This window comes from Squalius cephalus (genome assembly GCF_949319135.1).
Source record: "Squalius cephalus genome assembly, chromosome: 23".
NCBI lineage: Eukaryota > Metazoa > Chordata > Actinopteri > Cypriniformes > Leuciscidae > Squalius > Squalius cephalus.
In genome coordinates this window covers 32,098,255-32,115,754 of record NC_137144.1, presented here as the reverse complement: position 1 = coordinate 32,115,754, position 17,500 = coordinate 32,098,255, and the positions used below count along the sequence as shown (strand labels likewise).

Below are 17,500 nucleotides of genomic sequence, written 5' to 3'. Positions count from 1 at the left end.
GAGTCTGGATGAAGCCCTCGAACCTGCCGTCCACAACCGAGCCGTGCGTCAGTGTGCCCTGCTCTCCTGAGGAACACACACACGCCTCAGTCAGTGTGTGTGAGTGTGTGTGCGGGCTGACCGTAGATCTCTCCAGTGTAGATGTGTGTGTGTGTGTGTGTGTGCTGACCGTAGATCTCTCCAGTGTAGATGTGTGTGTGTGTGTGTGTGTGTGCTGACCGTAGATCTCTCCAGTGTAGATGTGTGAGGTGTCGTACTCCAGTTCTCCTCCAGTCATCTCCAGTTTAAAGTCTTCTGAAAACAGCCGTGTGTCTCGCTTCATCCGCAGGTTGAAATGTCTGCCAGGTGGAAAACACACATTTCAAACATGACTGCAATTTTACAAAATGTTTTCAGTGGCAGAAACAGCAAGACGAACAGATCGAGACTCACATCACAGGAGAGAGACGTTACACAGAAACAGTTTTAATGTTGAGGATAGCTTGTCAAATTTGCCCCTTTTCGGGTGTGAGCAAAAACACGCAGTTTGTGTGTGTCCCTTTAAATGCAAATGAGCTTTAGCTCCGCCTCCGTTCAGAAGAGGGCGGAGTCTTTACACAAGCTTCAGAAACTCTGGCAATAGGCCTATGTCACGAAAAAATTTAAGACCGGAAGTACGTCTTTTAGTAGGGATACGGCTCTTCCGGTTAACTCTTTACAATGGCGGAGTCCGATAGATATCGCTGGACTAAATCTCTCCGCAACCTGCCTGAAATCACATATGACGATGTGGTTCGGATGGTAAATGAAAACTCTCAAGTGGAAAAGCGTGAAAGCTGAGTTATGGCTGTCTACGTCCTGATGCAGAGCAACCCGGTACACTACAACAACAGCGGCGGGCCATTCGCCAGTAAGGTAAACGTTTCTATGGTAACAGCGAGTTGGACCAATCAGCAGACGTTGCTGCTACGCTTAGGATTGTGGGTAGTGTAGTTTTTTTTCATAAGATCGCGGATAAAACGTGTTTTTCTTAAAACAAGGTTGATTTCATACGAACTTATAGCTTCTACAGGAGCAAAAACCTTCGTTTCACAACCACATAGCTCGTGGTCAGTCTACCTCGGATGGTTTAGATATTATGGATGATAATCTAAATCCGTATGGAGAAATACTGTTGACCGGAAGTTCTGAATCCCTACTCCGCGTTCCGGAAGCAGGAAGTGTGACATAGGCCAATAACAGAACAGGCCAATCTCACTCATCCAGAATCCCAGAATCACCAGTAGCGAGTGCAGCCTTACGGAGAGACTCAGGAAGAGCTTCTGAATGTTAGCGGAGACATTTCTGTAGTTGTTGTGGAGTTACACTGATCATCTCATCATCATGTTTAACCCCCTGGGGTCGGCGATCACGCCGGCGCGATAGGCTCTCTTTTTTTCATATCAGTGCAAAAGAGACTCAAAATACTCTGTTGACTTTGATCTTACATACAAGTGCCATACATCAATCGATCCTGTTAAGTAGGGATGGGTACCGAAACCCGGTATTAAACGGGCCCCGGTGCTGAATTATGAAAGACCGCTGGATCGATAAGCTCGGATGTTATCGGTTCTGCTGTCGGTACTGGAGAAATTAAGAAAGTACACGTGCTATATATTATTGCTATTAAGAAATTATTATCTTGCAAATTTAATCTCGCCAGCCACTTCTATATAAAATAATATTGAACCCTTTGTCTGTGATGCATTTTTGCTAAAGAGAAAGAGTGTGTGTGAGAGAGAGTGATCTTTCACGCGGAGCCACGGCGCGCACATCACAACAGCCCTGCTTAATGAGTGACGATGAGGACAGAACTAAACATTAAAACGGTTACACTTTAGATCTTTGATATCAAACTAATTTTATTTTAGATTTTGTCTTACAATGATTATAAAAAAGAAGATATTTGAGGTATAACCATTAAAAACTAAAGCCGCATTCTCTCCAGCGCAGCTTCCTTCACTTCACAGCGGCGCGCTGTCATTTCTCCCTAAAACCCAAACGTAACTTCAGAATCTGCACGATCGGTGACTGTTGTAAAATGTAGTCTATACTGTTGCTAAACTGCGGGACGCGTTTGATAATAAAAGGCTATTAAAAGTAACAAAATTGACGCAATAGACGCTGTTCCAAATGCGGCGCGCGCTCCGAAACACACCGCAACGAGACAAGCAACGTATATTTTGGGCTTCGTGTGCGCATCTAAACGATCAAATATACACACAAATATGTAAAAATGGCTTTGAGATTCACTTAAACAGTTTATTCACTTAAATACAGTTTATGTCTTAAATGGACGTAAATAGTTGGGAGAAAATATGATGCGTATGATTAGATCTGCATTTGGTCTTAAAGGGGCAGCAGTCTAATAAACCTGCTGACGATTGCTCCATTAATGTGAATCAAACAACAAAAGGCAAAGAGAAAATCAGTCACAGCTCTTGGATGAATAATTTTGGCTTTTATAACCTTCTATCTGTGATAAACTATGCAGTGTTATTTTACATCTGACTTTATTAGATGTCTTTTTAGCCCATATTACTCCTGAACTAATGTCAGTAGACATTACTGAAATTAAAGCACTGGGTATATAATTTGTATATTTGTTTTATTGTATACTTTTTTTGTTTGACCATGTGTTTGTACTTTGTTTTTGGTGTCCTATGTCTTCTGAATATAAAACACAAAAGCCTGCACCCTTCTGCATAACATACATGTTTTATTGCTTTTTCTTTTGCTATAGATATTTATTTAACATTTCAAAATATAAAGCAATATTAATTATGTTCTAAATTATTTTTTTCACTTTTTTTTAATATAACAAAAAGAACCGATAAGAATACCGTTAAAGTACCGGATCGATAAGGAGTATCGGTAAGAGTAGTAATACCGTTAAAACCTTAACGATACCCATCCCTACTGTTAAGTGTGTATTTTTTTTGTGTATACTCACAATAAAAACAAAGTGTTGCGCTTTTTGCCAAATAAAGAAAAATAAACATGATGCGAGTTCTGCTTTCTCTCTGTCAGCGAAGTCCATTCTGAAACGCGTCCGAAAATGAACTATAACTCAGCGAATACTCAGTCAAACAGGCATACAGACACACAGGCATGAAGCTTGAATTCTCTTCTTTTAAATGAAGTAATTTATATAAAAAACAAATGTTCTCAGTTTATGTAATACGTATGAAAAGAGAGAGATGTCAGTCGTTCTCATCTCAGCTCATTATGTTTTAATGTGACCCCGCCCACGGAGAGCGCGCGCTATTCAAACGCAAATGATCTATATCTGCTTTGTTCTAATCGCGAAGTGTCTGTACACGCAAAAAGACTGTTTAAAAATGAATCGCGTTTCTGAGCGTGAATGAATGAATGCACAGATGCACGCTGTTGTGTAGCTACTACAGCTGGCAAAAATACAGCTGTCGTTTTTGTGTGTGAATGAATGAACAGCTTTTACCAAACTCTATTGCTATACGGAGATGAGTAAAAATCGACTAGAAAAAACGGATAGATTATAAAGTTTTTATTGTAAAATACTGCCACATCAAATAAGCTTATAATGTTGCCAATTTCTGCTCATATGTTAAACATACAGTGGGGCTAAAAAGTATTTAGTCAGCCACCAATTGTGCAAGTTCTCCCACTTAAAAAGATGAGAGAGGCCTGTAATTTTCATCATAGGTATACTTCAACTATGAGAGACAAAATGAGAGAAAAAAAATCCAGAAAATCACATTGTCTGATTTTTAAAGAATTTATTTGCAAATTATGGTGGAAAATAAGTATTTGGTCAATAACAAAAGTTTATCTCAATACTTTGTTATATACCCTTTGTTGGCAATGACAGAGGTCAAACATTTTCTGTAAGCCTTCACAAGGTTTTCACACACTGTTGCTGGTATTTTGGCCCATCCCTCCATGCAGATCTCCTCTAGAGCAGTGATGTTTTGGATGTTGCTGGGCAACACGTAGTTTCAACTACCTCCAAAGATTTTCTATGGGGTTGAGATCTGGAGACTGGCTGGGCCACTCCAGGACCTTGAAATGCTTCTTATGAAGCCACTCCTTCGTTGCCCGGGCGGTGTGTTTGGGATTATTGTCATGCTGAAAGACCCAGCCACGTTTCATCTTCAATGCCCTTGCTGATGGAAGGAGGTTTTCACTTGATCTCACGATACATGGCCCCATTCATTCTTTCCTTTACACGGATCAGTCGTCCTGGTCCCTTTGCAGAAAGACAGCCCCAAAGCACACCCAAAGGTGTTCTTTCTCCTGAGTTTTTACCAAAAAGTTCTATTTTGGTTTCATCTGACCATATGACATTCTCCCAATCCTCTTCTGGATCATCCAAATGCTCTCTAGCAAACTTCAGACGGGCCTGGACATGTACTGGCTTAAGCAGGGGGACACGTCTGGCACTGCAGGATTTGAGTCCCTGGCGGCGTAGTGTGTTACTGATGGTAGCCTTTGTTACTTTGGTCCCAGCTCTCTGCAGGTCATTCACTAGGTCCCCCTGTGTGGTTCTGGGATTTTTGCTCACCGTTCTTGTGATCATTTTGACCCCACGGGGGTGAGATCTTGCGTGGAGCCCCAGATTATCAGTGGTCTTGTATGTCTTCCATTTTCTAATAATTGCTCCCACAGTTGATTTCTTCACACCAAGCTGCTTACCTATTGCAGATCCAGTCTTCCCAGCCTGGTGCAGGTCTACAATTTTGTTTCTGGTGTCCTTTGACAGGTCTTTGGTCTTGGCCATAGTGGAGTTTGGAGTGCGACTGTTTGAGGTTGTGGACAGGTGTCTTTTATGCTGATAACGAGTTCAAACAGGTGCCATTAATACAGGTAACGAGTGGAGGACAGAGGGGCCTCTTAAAGAAGAAGTTACAGGTCTGTGAGAACCAGAAATCTTGCTTGTTTGTAGGTGACCAAATACTTATTTTACAGAGGAATTTACCAATTAATTCATTAAAAATCCTACAATGTGATTTTCTGGATTTTTTTTCTCATTTTGTCTCTCATAGTTGAGGTGTACCTATGATGAAAATTACAGGCCTCTCTCATCTTTTTAAGTGGGAGAACTTGCACAATTGGTGGCTGACTAAATACTTTTTTGCCCCACTGCATATATATATTATGTTTTATCAAAAATAAAGTCATCAACTAAGATGTTATTATAGTGTTTGTTCCAATGTAGGCTATATTCAAACTAATGAATCCTTTACTTTGAAATATGTATGATAAAATGTATACTTTAGTTTTTACAGAGAAAGATTACACTGGAAATATTGTTAACATTTTAATTGTTGTTGTAATTGTATAACCTTTTTAATAAAATAGCAAAAAATATATAAATACAAGGATAGATGTGAACAAAATCTTAAAAGGTCAATATAAGCCTTCTCTTTAAATTATTTGTATTGTGTTTTATTAGTGACATTTGAGAATATATTCCAAAACTTTCTGAAAATACAGTATGAGAATTAACTGCACAATTACTAGAAAAATATATATTTGTCCTTGCATTCTTTCTTGTGGCTCAGTGACACACCTGAATGAATGGCTCATTATGTATGCAGCCCCATTACGCAGGCCATTGTCTCCTCAGATGTGAACCACTCAATATGCATGATGGTGTTGGATCGTTCACGCCCACTCACATATTGCCTTTCCAAACAAAAAGTGTCTTACAAAATTTAAATCAATGTATTGTTTTATGTGAATGATTAGGGAGGAAGATTTTCAGATAATTTTGAAGAAAAAACTCTAGGCGACAAAATGCATTATTCAGAAGTCTTGTTGACACATATTTAGTATGTGTTTTGTGGCCTTATTTCAGAAACTTTCATTTTTAGTTTTTTCAATAACCATGCATAAACATTATTCTCTCAAAAATACAAACATGTACATACATGTTGCTCACATATTATGGTAGCCATGTTTGTGCTAAATAGAGTGTAATTACACCTTTGCCATTAATATGTTTATAAGCAACTGAAAAAAGCACAAATGTCAGGGCATGTCAGAACATCTCAAGGACCCCAAAAACACCTTAGACCCCAGAGGGTTAACTTCTCCACAAGTGTCCACAGTTCCTGAGGTCTTTATAAGCCAGCGGTGACATGTTCTGGTCAATAGTGTTCAGTGCTCGTCTGTGCTCAACCACAGAACAGCTTCAGGCTCTGCTGGATCTTCATCAGTGCGTTAGAACTGGTCTCTGTTGGCGCGTGTGGAACCAAATGTCGGCTGGTGTGTGTAAACGTGCAGATTAAGGGCCGATAATATTATAATAAGATCCTCTTCATACGTCAGAAGGAGAGCGAAATTGATGTGTGTACGGATCGGTGTGTGTCTCACCTGTCGTGTGTGTACGGATCGGTGTGTGTGTCTCACTTGCCGTGTGTGTGTGTACGGATCGGTGTGTGTGTCTCACCTGTGTGTGTGTGTGTGTGTGTCTCACCTGTCGGGTGTGTGTGTGTGGATAGGTGTGTGTGTGTCTCACCTGTCGGGTGTGTGTGTGTGTGTGGATAGGTGTGTGTGTGTGTGTGTGTGTGTCTCACCTGCCGTGCGCGTGGAACTGCAGCTCCAGCTCGCGCTCTGAGTGTGTGAGCGCTCTCCTGGCCCGCTGGTGCCGGTCCTGAAGCTGATCCGGGTCGTACGACAGACCCTCGTAGTGACGGATGTACTTGTTCAGGGGGTTGCCATAGTAACCTGCACACCACACAAACACCAGCGTTAGAGATTGGGCCACGTGTGATCATGAATCGTGAAAATAAGACCATATGTGACCCTGGACCACAAAACCACTCACAAGGGTCAATTTACACACTTTTGCTGCATCCACTCACAATTTTTTTTATATATTTTATATATTTACGGTAGGAAATTTAAAAAATATCTTCATGGAACATGATATTTACTTAAAGGATTAGTTTACTTTAAAATGAGAATTAGCCCATGATTTATTCTCCCTCAAGCCATCCTAGGTGTAAAAGACTTTATTCTCTCAGACAAACACAATCAGAGTTATATTAAAAATGTCCTGGGTCTTCCAAGCTTTATAATGGCAGTGGATTGCAACCAGTAGTTTGAAGCTCAAAAACCTGCATCTATCCATCATAAAAGTGCATCTATCCATCATAAAAGTGCATCTGTCCATCATAAAAGTGCATCTGTCCATCATAAAAGTGCATCTATCCATCATAAAAGTGCATCTATCCATCATAAAAGTGCATCTGTCCATCATAAAAGTGCATCTGTCCATCATAAAAGTGCATCTATCCATCATAAAAGTGCATCTGTGCATCATAAAAGTGCATCTGTGCATCATAAAAGTGCATCTATCCATCATAAAAGTGCATCTGTGCATCATAAAAGTGCATCTGTGCATCATAAAAGTGCATCTATCCATCATAAAAGTGCATCTGTCCATCATAAAAGTGCATCTGTCCATCATAAAAGTGCATCTATCCATCATAAAAGTGCATCTATCCATCATAAAAGTGCATCAGTCTATTCATCATAAAAGTGCATCAGTCTATTCATCATAAAAGTGCATCAGTCTATTCATCATAAGTGCATCTGTCCATCATAAAAGTGCATCTGTCCATCATAAAAGTGCATCAGTCTATTCATCATAAGTGCATCTGTCCATCATTAAAGTGCATCTGTCCATCATAAAAGTGCATCTATCCATCATAAAAGTGCATCTGTGCATCACATATGGAGGAACTGATATTGAAATATGAAATATGAAGGCCTTGATGAAGCTGAGCACTAATATATAATATGTATGATACAGCACTGTGGAACATGAAACATTCATGATTTATCTACTAGCTGCATGAAGTGAACTGGAGCAGTGGATCATTATTCTTATGGTTTTGTGGGTTTATTCTGTCAGATCTTTACAGTCTTATATTAAGCTGGCTGTATTCATACATTACTGTTAATAACACAACATAAACACATTTTCCTGATTTGAAATGTATAACTGAAACAAAAAAGCATAAAAATAAACTTAGTTATTTTAATACTTCAAGTTAATTTGAACGAAAATGATAAAAATTGCCTTGCAAGTTGCTAAAATAAAACAAGACCAAAACTAAACTTAAAAATAAGTAAAAAAATTACTAAAACTTTAACTAAAATGAAAGCATAAATAATAAAAACTTTAATGTATGTATGTATATACACACACAAAAGCAGCTGATTGGTTCTCTTAAAGCCCATAATTTTTTCCAATCGTTCCTTTTGTGAATGCAAAATTATTCTTATTCAAATGAATATTCTATTATTTTTGTTAATGTCTTTTATTCATTCCTTTTATACATTTTCCCTAGCCTAGAAATCTAAACGCACCCTAGCGGCAGCAAAATGTATTTTGCAACCAGGGTAGTCTAGCAACTCTCCATAGACCTTTTTGCTGCAAAAACCTAAATTGGGTCAGGCCAATCACGTCGTGTATAGAGTCGGTGGGGCGGGCTTAACAAAATGACGACAGAGTTGCGATGGTTAGGGAACCTTGAAAACAAAGAATGGCTGCTGCTGGCGAACAGCGGTCTTTTGAATCGGCTTTGGCCGCGACACTGGCGGACTTGCAGTTAAGTTTTCCTTTGAGAAAAGAGCAAAGAACGGCACTTCAGTCATTTTTAAAAAAGGAAGATGTGTTCGGAGTTTTGACGACTGGATACGGAAAAAGTTTAATATACCGATCAGAGCCATAGAGATTCTCTTCATTCTGACACCGATTAGCTCCGCTTGTTGCTCTGATTGGTTGTAGCGCTGTCCTATTGCGTGCAGAGGGATTTTGATAGACAGACGTTTATCCCGCCCCTCAGATGAAGCCGTGTCTATGGAGAGTTGCCAGACCTAACATCTTGATGTAGGTCTGGCTTGCCAGGCTACATTTTCCCTTCTTTATGAATCTTATGAATCTTTTCTTTAAGAATTCTGGATTATGTCTTATGAACATGATTTTTCCTGTGCGTTATCTACTTCTTTGTGTATTCTCCTTCAGAAATGATCATGTGACGTAACATGTTATCAGTGTGTGTGTGTTCATCTCTACTGGCGTGAGATAATGCAGGATTCTGCTATATTCTCTAAAAGCTGTTAAACCACACGAGTTTCTGAAGTGAATCTGCGTGTCTTCCGAGAGCGTGTTTCTGCTAGTGCCAGAGTTCATCCTCGGAGAGAGCGAACAGGGGTTGGGATAGATGGATACGTCCCCTAGTCCACAGCGTATGAAGCGTTCAGATTCAGAAGATCGGCTTCTTCTCTTCTTCTGCTGATATCTTCTGATGCTCACAATCCTCATCTATTAGATACAATACCTTGTAATTTATTATAAACAATACAATATGATTTTTGGTTAAACTTGTTTGCCATTACAGTTTTAATATTTACTTGATGAATTTGCATGTCTATAATTGTCCATTTTAATAAAATGTGTTCTCTGGCATAATCATTGCTCATCTGGATCTCATTGTATCCCCAATATCTGTCCTGAATGGGATCAACAGGAACACTTCCCAGCCCTCCTCCCTCCCCAGCTCCACCTGCCTAGATCTCATAGATCATATACCGCTGTATTACTCGGATACACCGCTGCGTTACTCGGATACACCGCTGCGTTACTCGGATACACCGCTGCGTTACTCCGATACACCGCTGCGTTACTCCGATACACCGCTGCGTTACTCCGATACACCGCTGCGTTACTCCGATACACCGCTGCGTTACTCCGATACACCGCTGCGTTACTCCGATACACCGCTGCGTTACTCCGATACACCGCTGCGTTACTCCGATACACCGCTGCGTTACTCCGATACACCGCTGCGTTACTCCGATACACCGCTGCGTTACTCCGATACACCGCTGCGTTACTCCGATACACCGCTGCGTTACTCCGATACACCGCTGCGTTACTCCGATACACCGCTGCGTTACTCCGATACACCGCTGCGTTACTCCGATACACCGCTGCGTTACTCCGATACACCGCTGCGTTACTCGGATACACCGCTGCGTTACTCGGATACACCGCTGCGTTACTCGGATACACCGCTGCGTTACTCGGATACACCGCTGCGTTACTCGGATACACCGCTGCGTTACTCGGATACACCGCTGCGTTACTCGGATACACCGCTGCGTTACTCGGATACACCGCTGCGTTACTCGGATACACCGCTGCGTTACTCGGATACACCGCTGCGTTACTCGGATACACCGCTGCGTTACTCGGATACACCGCTGCGTTACTCGGATACACCGCTGCGTTACTCCGATACACCGCTGCGTTACTCCGATACACCGCTGCGTTACTCCGATACACCGCTGCGTTACTCCGATACACCGCTGCGTTACTCCGATACACCGCTGCGTTACTCGGATACACCGCTGCGTACTCGGATACACCGCTGCGTTACTCGGATACACCGCTGCGTTACTCGGATACACCGCTGCGTTACTCGGATACACCGCTGCGTTACTCGGATACACCGCTGCGTTACTCGGATACACCGCTGAGTTACTCGGATACACCGATGCGTTACTCGGATACACCGATGCGTTACTCGGATACACCGATGCGTTACTCGGATACACCGATGCGTTACTCGGATACACCGCTGTGTTACTCGGATACACCGCTGCGTTACTCGGATACACCGCTGCGTTACTCGGATACACCGCTGCGTTACTCGGATACACCGCTGCGTTACTCGGATACACCGCTGCGTTACTCGGATACACCGCTGCGTTACTCGGATACACCGCTGCGTTACTCGGATACACCGCTGAGTTACTCGGATACACCGATGCGTTACTCGGATACACCGATGCGTTACTCGGATACACCGATGCGTTACTCGGATACACCGATGCGTTACTCGGATACACCGCTGTGTTACTCAGATACACCGCTGTGTTACTCCGATACACCGCTGCATTACTCGGATACACCGCTGCGTTACTCGGATACACCGCTGCGTTACTCGGATACACCGCTGTGTTACTCGGATACACCGCTGTGTTACTCGGATACACCGCTGTGTTACTCGGATACACCGCTGTATTACTCGGATACACCGCTGTATTACTCAGATATACTGGTTTATAAGTCATAAAGAGCTCATCAGTGTAATAAAGGCCCAATTCATACACAGAAACAAAGATGAGTATGAAATATATGCAGCTTCGTTATAACACAAGTCTTCATGTGTCACTATATGAATGATATTGCCTGATTATTGAGATATATGAGTCAGGATAGATGTGTTATGGGAGTGTTGATGAAATCATCCATCTTAAGCTGGATGTGTGTCAGCTCAATCTCGACCCACTCAACACATCTGAGCTCACAGACCGAACCCGTTCACAGAACCCGTCGAGGACACCGAGGAGAACGCGCCCGTTCCGGGGAATCTGGGAATAACGGTCGCAGTGATGGGGGAATCTGGGAATCTCGGGAATAACGGTCGCGGTGATCGGGGGAATCTGGGAATAACGGTCGCGGCTTTAGCATTAGCACAGATGCTCTCGCGGAGCATCACTGAATAAAGCCGAACCGGGCCGAAACACTCTCTCACACACACTCACTCACCTCGAGCGGACCTGAAGGCGCATGAGAGGCACAACAGCACCGAGAACACGACCGTCATCGCGGATAAATGCATGTTTAGCGCATGGATGATGGACGGGCTGGGTTTTATTGTTTACAGCTTCAGTCTCGGGTTTGGGGCTTTGCGTGCTGACGTCAGACGCACACACGCACGAGCACGCGCCCCTCCCCCACGCCCGAGCGCTGCAACATCACAATCACAGCAGAAACAACAGCTTTGCTTCTGCAAATCATAATTATGGGATAGAAGAAATAAATCTGATTGGCTTTATGACTTATGAAATATTATTATGAGGGTAATATCAGTCTGCCAGTAAGCGGAGTCATGCTTACAATTTTACAAAGATATTTTGCCCCTTCAAGTGTGAATCTTTCAGTTTCTACTTTCGGGATGTTGTTTCGGCCTGTAATGCAACATCACAATCACAGCAGAGTCACTGGAAATTTATAATTATGAGCTACTAACCATTTGCTTTTTGTCAATTTGTGACTTTTATTATCTCATAATAGAGTATTTAATCTCATAATTGTGACTTTTTATGTCAAGATTTATACAAGCATTATTTTTTTCTTATGTGGCAGAAATAGGCTTTAAAAATAATCAAATATAGGCCTACACTAGACCCATATTATTAGACCCAGAAGCCTGTGTTTTCCGCTGACTGAAATATCTGAGGTAATTCTGCGCATATCAAACTTATGCCAAAAATATAGTTAATTTATGCTGATTGTGACACAGAGACTTTCTGAGATTCTGAGATGAGGTTTCCTTGACTTCTTATAGCAATAAGTGATACATTCAGTGATAAATTCTGACTAAAAAGCAATAAAACAATAAGATGGAGGTCAGCTATGGGAAGCTGAGGTAGTAGTAATATTTCCTGACATTAGATTGATTATATCACCTGTGAGTATAAAGGCGTGGTGTGTTTAACTCTTAATTGTCTGACGAAGAGCAAACATGCTCGAAACGTTACCACCTGTGTGTGCGTCTACTATTACATTTTCACATTTCTGAAGCCATGGTGTGCCGACCTTTTTTCCGCTTTTTTATTAATTTTCTTGTCGAGCACTCAATTTGAGCAACATATTGTTTTGGATGTGCGTGCTTTTGATCTGATTTTACTGACGTTAGACTGAACCATTAATCATAACCAACCAACATGTATACTCGGTATACTCGTGAGCACCGAAAGCCTTGTGAAATCATAATAATATATTGAATTAAAATGATTTCCACATTCAGTGGGACTCACCCAACAAATGCGTTGTATATCTCTCACTGGTGTTACACATTTAAGCTAAACTTTTTATGAAAACATTTGGCTGTTAAGATCTTTTATTCTTTTACATGTGTCCCAGATCGAGTTGAAGATTGTTCTTGAACAACTACATCCATTTGTTCATAAATGAAAACATTGCGGATCTAATACTTGTTTCCCTGCCACTCCTGGGCTCGGCTTTGATCAAAGTGCACAGAAACGCAGGATTTTCTATTTTTCTTCATTACTGCACAAGTGTCACAGGCTTTATGTTCAACAACTACTTTTGAAATTTAACATGCACTTTGTTTGATTTGTGAAGTTGCACCAGAATATTGAGAATAACCTCTCTTGACTTTTATCAAGCAATTGTGGCATGAAGAGGAGTTACTAAGGATCTAATGTAATGACTACGCCACCTGGGAATTCTCAACCCAGGAAAACCAACCTAAGAATTAGGCTGCACAGATTTATTCCCTTAACAGGACAAGAGACGTGGATGAATAAATAATTACTTTTTTTTATTAGAGGACACAGGTGTAATAATTCAAGACAAGGACAATTGTTCAAAATAATACTTCCACGATAAGTTACACGAACTTCACAACATAAATACAAAATAAATACATTAAACCAAAAACACAACTCAAATAATCAGACAACAGGACTGAGTGAGGCCAGCAGGGGGGACACTCAATGAGCACTACAACACTCCGTAAGTAACACCAAAAATGCAAAAGAAAAACCAAAGCAATAACCACATCAGTATCACCTTCACACCGGTGCACATCCACAGCACAAAAATAATCAAGTCAAGCCCCGCCCCTTTGCTCTTGGACACTCAACTCCTAACGAAATCAAAAACAAATCAAAAACAGAATATACAAAGGATAATTACATACAGTTCACAGTAGAAACAGATACAAAATAACAAAATAACTAAACAATGAACCTTAGAAAGAAAAAACCAAACACACAACACTCTCCTTGTAAACATTCACACACTCGCACGTTGCCTACACACACACGCACACGCACACACACAAACACACGCAAACAAACACGCTAAAACTGCAGGGCGGCGATATTCCTCCTGTCAACCTGCATACGCCATTAAAGCACTAACAGTTTCTTGTTCGGCCGCAGCCAGAGTGGAATGAAATTGACGCGAATCCTTTCGTTTTAATATAGTTGAGACAGCAGCAAAACAGCAGCGCTCCGTAATCAACGAGCGAACGTCGGGTAACCCCAGCAACGGAATCCTCCCCGCTACTCGGCAGAATACGCTGCGCTTCTGAAACGACAACTTTAATTAAAAGACATATCAGAGCATGACGCACATATACAAATAACCTGCATACTTGGGGTACGAGGAATCCCAGTCACGGCAGTCCGAAGTGCCCACAAATCAACGTGCACGCTGTAACATAAAACACAAGGCATTTCAATTTACCCACTGCCCTATAAGGGAAGGAAAGACGCTACAAACGACCGCGTTCCTACCTGTGAAGAGGCTGCAAACACATCAACCATGGGAGACAGTACTCGTTCTCCTATATGCCATGGGACCACACAAACAATTTTCCCGCATGCCTCTTCACAGCATGCGGAACCGGAAAAGCAAGGAAGCTTTGTGACGGGACTCAATACAGGGCAGGTATATATATGCTCCGCCTTTAGCTGTGATAGGCTTAATAAATAAACCTGACGCAACCAATAGTAGCCTGAAGTCAAACACCTATACTGCCACACAATGATAAACAACAACAAGAAGATCCTTAATAAATGGATATTTATGGTGATATTTATGGAGTTTCCATTTCGTATTACATCATTTGAATTGTGTATGGCCTGTGATGGAGGCTGTATATCAAACTGATCCTAACCCTAACATCTAAACGTACCACTCTACCACTTGAACACAATGATGTTTGTGTCGAAACCAGTGGAAAATCCTGAGACGCTGGCTAGGCAATATCAAACTATAACAGTCTAGAATAGTCTCATGACATATTGAGTAAACAACTGAACTTCCAACCTTTCCCATTTTTTTAATGATTTGATCTAAGTCGCTTCTCTAGTAACGGAAGGGTTTGCCTATGAACAACCAATCCAACTGTAGGGAAATTATGCAATGTGTCATGTCATTTTTGCTCCATGATTCACTCTAAGAGATGTGAGTTCATAGCCGAATTGCAGGCATGTGTATTACATTCTGGAAAGATGTAGAAAATTATGTGGTATCCAAAACAAAACATACAGTAACAATTGAAGGGAAACAGATTATTACCCATTTTGAATGTAAAGATAATAAATTCTGTAATATTGTAAATCTCTTTATTTTACTAAGTTCCATATTCATAAAGCAAAATTTTCCAAATCAAGACCATGTTTTAAATTATTCCAAATTGAAACGGGAATACATTTTGAGTCTCTTAAATTGGTAAAAAAAACCCCCAAGAAAACTATGTTAATAACTGATATTTATGCTAAATTTTTCAATTGAATAAAAAGAAAGTTTTTTTAAAAAAAAAATCCTTTTATCCTTATAATTAATGAGGGTTCTAAGTCTGTTTTTTCTTATTTGTATTTTGGATCCTGTATGTATTTGATGTACCAGCACCAGCCTTATTCTGACAGCTTTCTGTCTCCTGTCAATGAAAAACAATCTGTTTTAGAAGACCATAGATGACCAAAGGCCTTTTAATATCAATTATTATATGCACAAAGTCCAAAAGCCACACAATCAAGTACATTCTGGTCTCTAGATATGTCCATTAATAACTCACTCTAACCCTTATTTTTGGGTCTGTTTGATCCACATCAAAAACACTGGATAGCCTATATGATTTTTTCCCCTGATATTTTGTGACTTTTTCTCACTTAGCGTCATGAACATGCATGCAAAACAATTTGATGTGTGGAATGTGCATACTAAAGTTCTATTATAATTATGATTTTTGCGGGTTTTATTCATGGTTAAAGGAAGCAGCACAGAACCAAAACAATAATTTCCAGAATTTTGCATTTGGCAGAAGTGTACACTACGTTGATGGCGTACATTATCAGTTCATGTCCAGTTTTCTGAGAATCAAATCCATGATCTTGACGTTGTGAGCTCTACTGTTTGAGCTTTTTAAAGAATAATGTTTTTTAAAAATACTTACAATACTGTTTCTAAAATTAACAGTAAATTAACAGTTCTAAAATGATTGTTAAATACAGTTATAAAATCATTCTCACCTGTTATTGTAATGCATGAGATCTATTTAAGTTTATTGTTTATTTTTTTATTTTTAGGGAATTATACCTAATCCAGAGGGGTCAATAAAGATTGTATTTTTGAACATAAATGTACTTATCTCATATAATGTCTCTGTTTTTGCACATTCTGCTTCCTCTGCTGAGCTCTGTCGTTTGCTTTCATTTTCCTTTCTTCCATATCTTGTAAAATCTCTCTGTCCATTTCGTAACGGCAGGATCCGTTTTCGGCCACCATCTCTTCCACCTTGTCCAGGAGATCTTGGACTTGAATGCCAGCATCTCGGCTCTCAGTGTTGAGAACATGACAGCCACTGGAGGGCGCCGCCCTCACTCTCTGTGTGCGTCTCTATGGCCATGTCCCCTAGGTAGTTCCCAGAGGTGAACAGCACAATGATGTGACTCCAGAGAAAACAAGCCTAAACCTTTACAGACACTGGATGTGATGTAAATGCCTGTTTTGGCTAATGAATGATGATGTGTTTTATTTTGATATTCTGATTTGACCAAAATGACTATACCAGTATTTTAACGTTTGGTCATTTTTGACAGATTTCATTTTTGTTTATCTTTTTAAAGATATGCAGTCTGAACAAACAAAAAACTTGCTTCACTTGTGTGCCAGAGGCCAGGACGAGTGGCGAGGTGGAGCCTGTGTGCTCGGCGAGCCGGCGCCTAGCCGCTGTTGTGTACGTTGCCCAGTTCATGTGTTCGTCTATGACAACAACGGCTCTATCATATGTCTATGATCGTGACTTTCTGATTGGCATTGGAGAAACTGTTACGGGTCTCTGCATCGGAAAGACGGGGGACAGAAGCTCTGTAGTACAATTAGGTCATTATTTCTCAGATTCTGTAACCAGTACGTGTGGGGTTCCACAGGGTTCAGTTCTGGGGCCTATATTGTTTTCTCTGTACAGGTTACCACTCTGCTTTATTTGTCAAAAAAGTATAATGTTGCGTATCATTGTAATGCAGATGATACTCAGCTTTATCTCCCATTGAAGGCAGATGATGGCACTGAATTAGATTCTTTGATGAATTGCTTGAGAGACATTAAACTATGGATGGTACAGAATTATTTACAACTTATAAGCTTAAACAGAATGCCTACTGTTTGGCTCAGTTAGGTCACCCACACACATATTTGATTGTTTAAGCCCTCTTGCCTCTAATGTACATGAACAAGCAAGGAATCTGGGAGTTATCTTTGATTCAGAGCTTAAATTTGATAAGCAAGTAAATTCGGTGGTGAAGACTGGCTTCTTTCATTTAAGGTGCATTGCAAAAATTAAACCCTTTTTGTCTGTTAATGATTTGAAGCAGGTTA

The 17,500-nt window shown here is 40.8% G+C and overlaps 1 protein-coding gene across 1 annotated transcript in view; it reads right to left on the bottom strand.

The window, feature by feature from the left end:
- The window catches only part of adam10b (ADAM metallopeptidase domain 10b), a 31,920-nt gene extending 20,142 nt beyond the window's left edge, over positions 1-11,778 (bottom strand). Inside the window, exons 1-4 of the mRNA XM_079859639.1 lie at positions 11,630-11,778; positions 6,579-6,729; positions 220-338; positions 1-66 (exon numbers count right to left, since the gene is read on the bottom strand). The exon at positions 1-66 is cut by the window's left edge and continues 93 nt beyond it. Of these exons, the coding sequence (XP_079715765.1) occupies positions 1-66; positions 220-338; positions 6,579-6,729; positions 11,630-11,702 (409 nt within the window). The 5' untranslated portion in view covers positions 11,703-11,778. The remainder of the gene's footprint in view (positions 67-219; positions 339-6,578; positions 6,730-11,629) is intronic.
- Between the last annotated feature and the right edge of the window lie 5,722 nt (positions 11,779-17,500).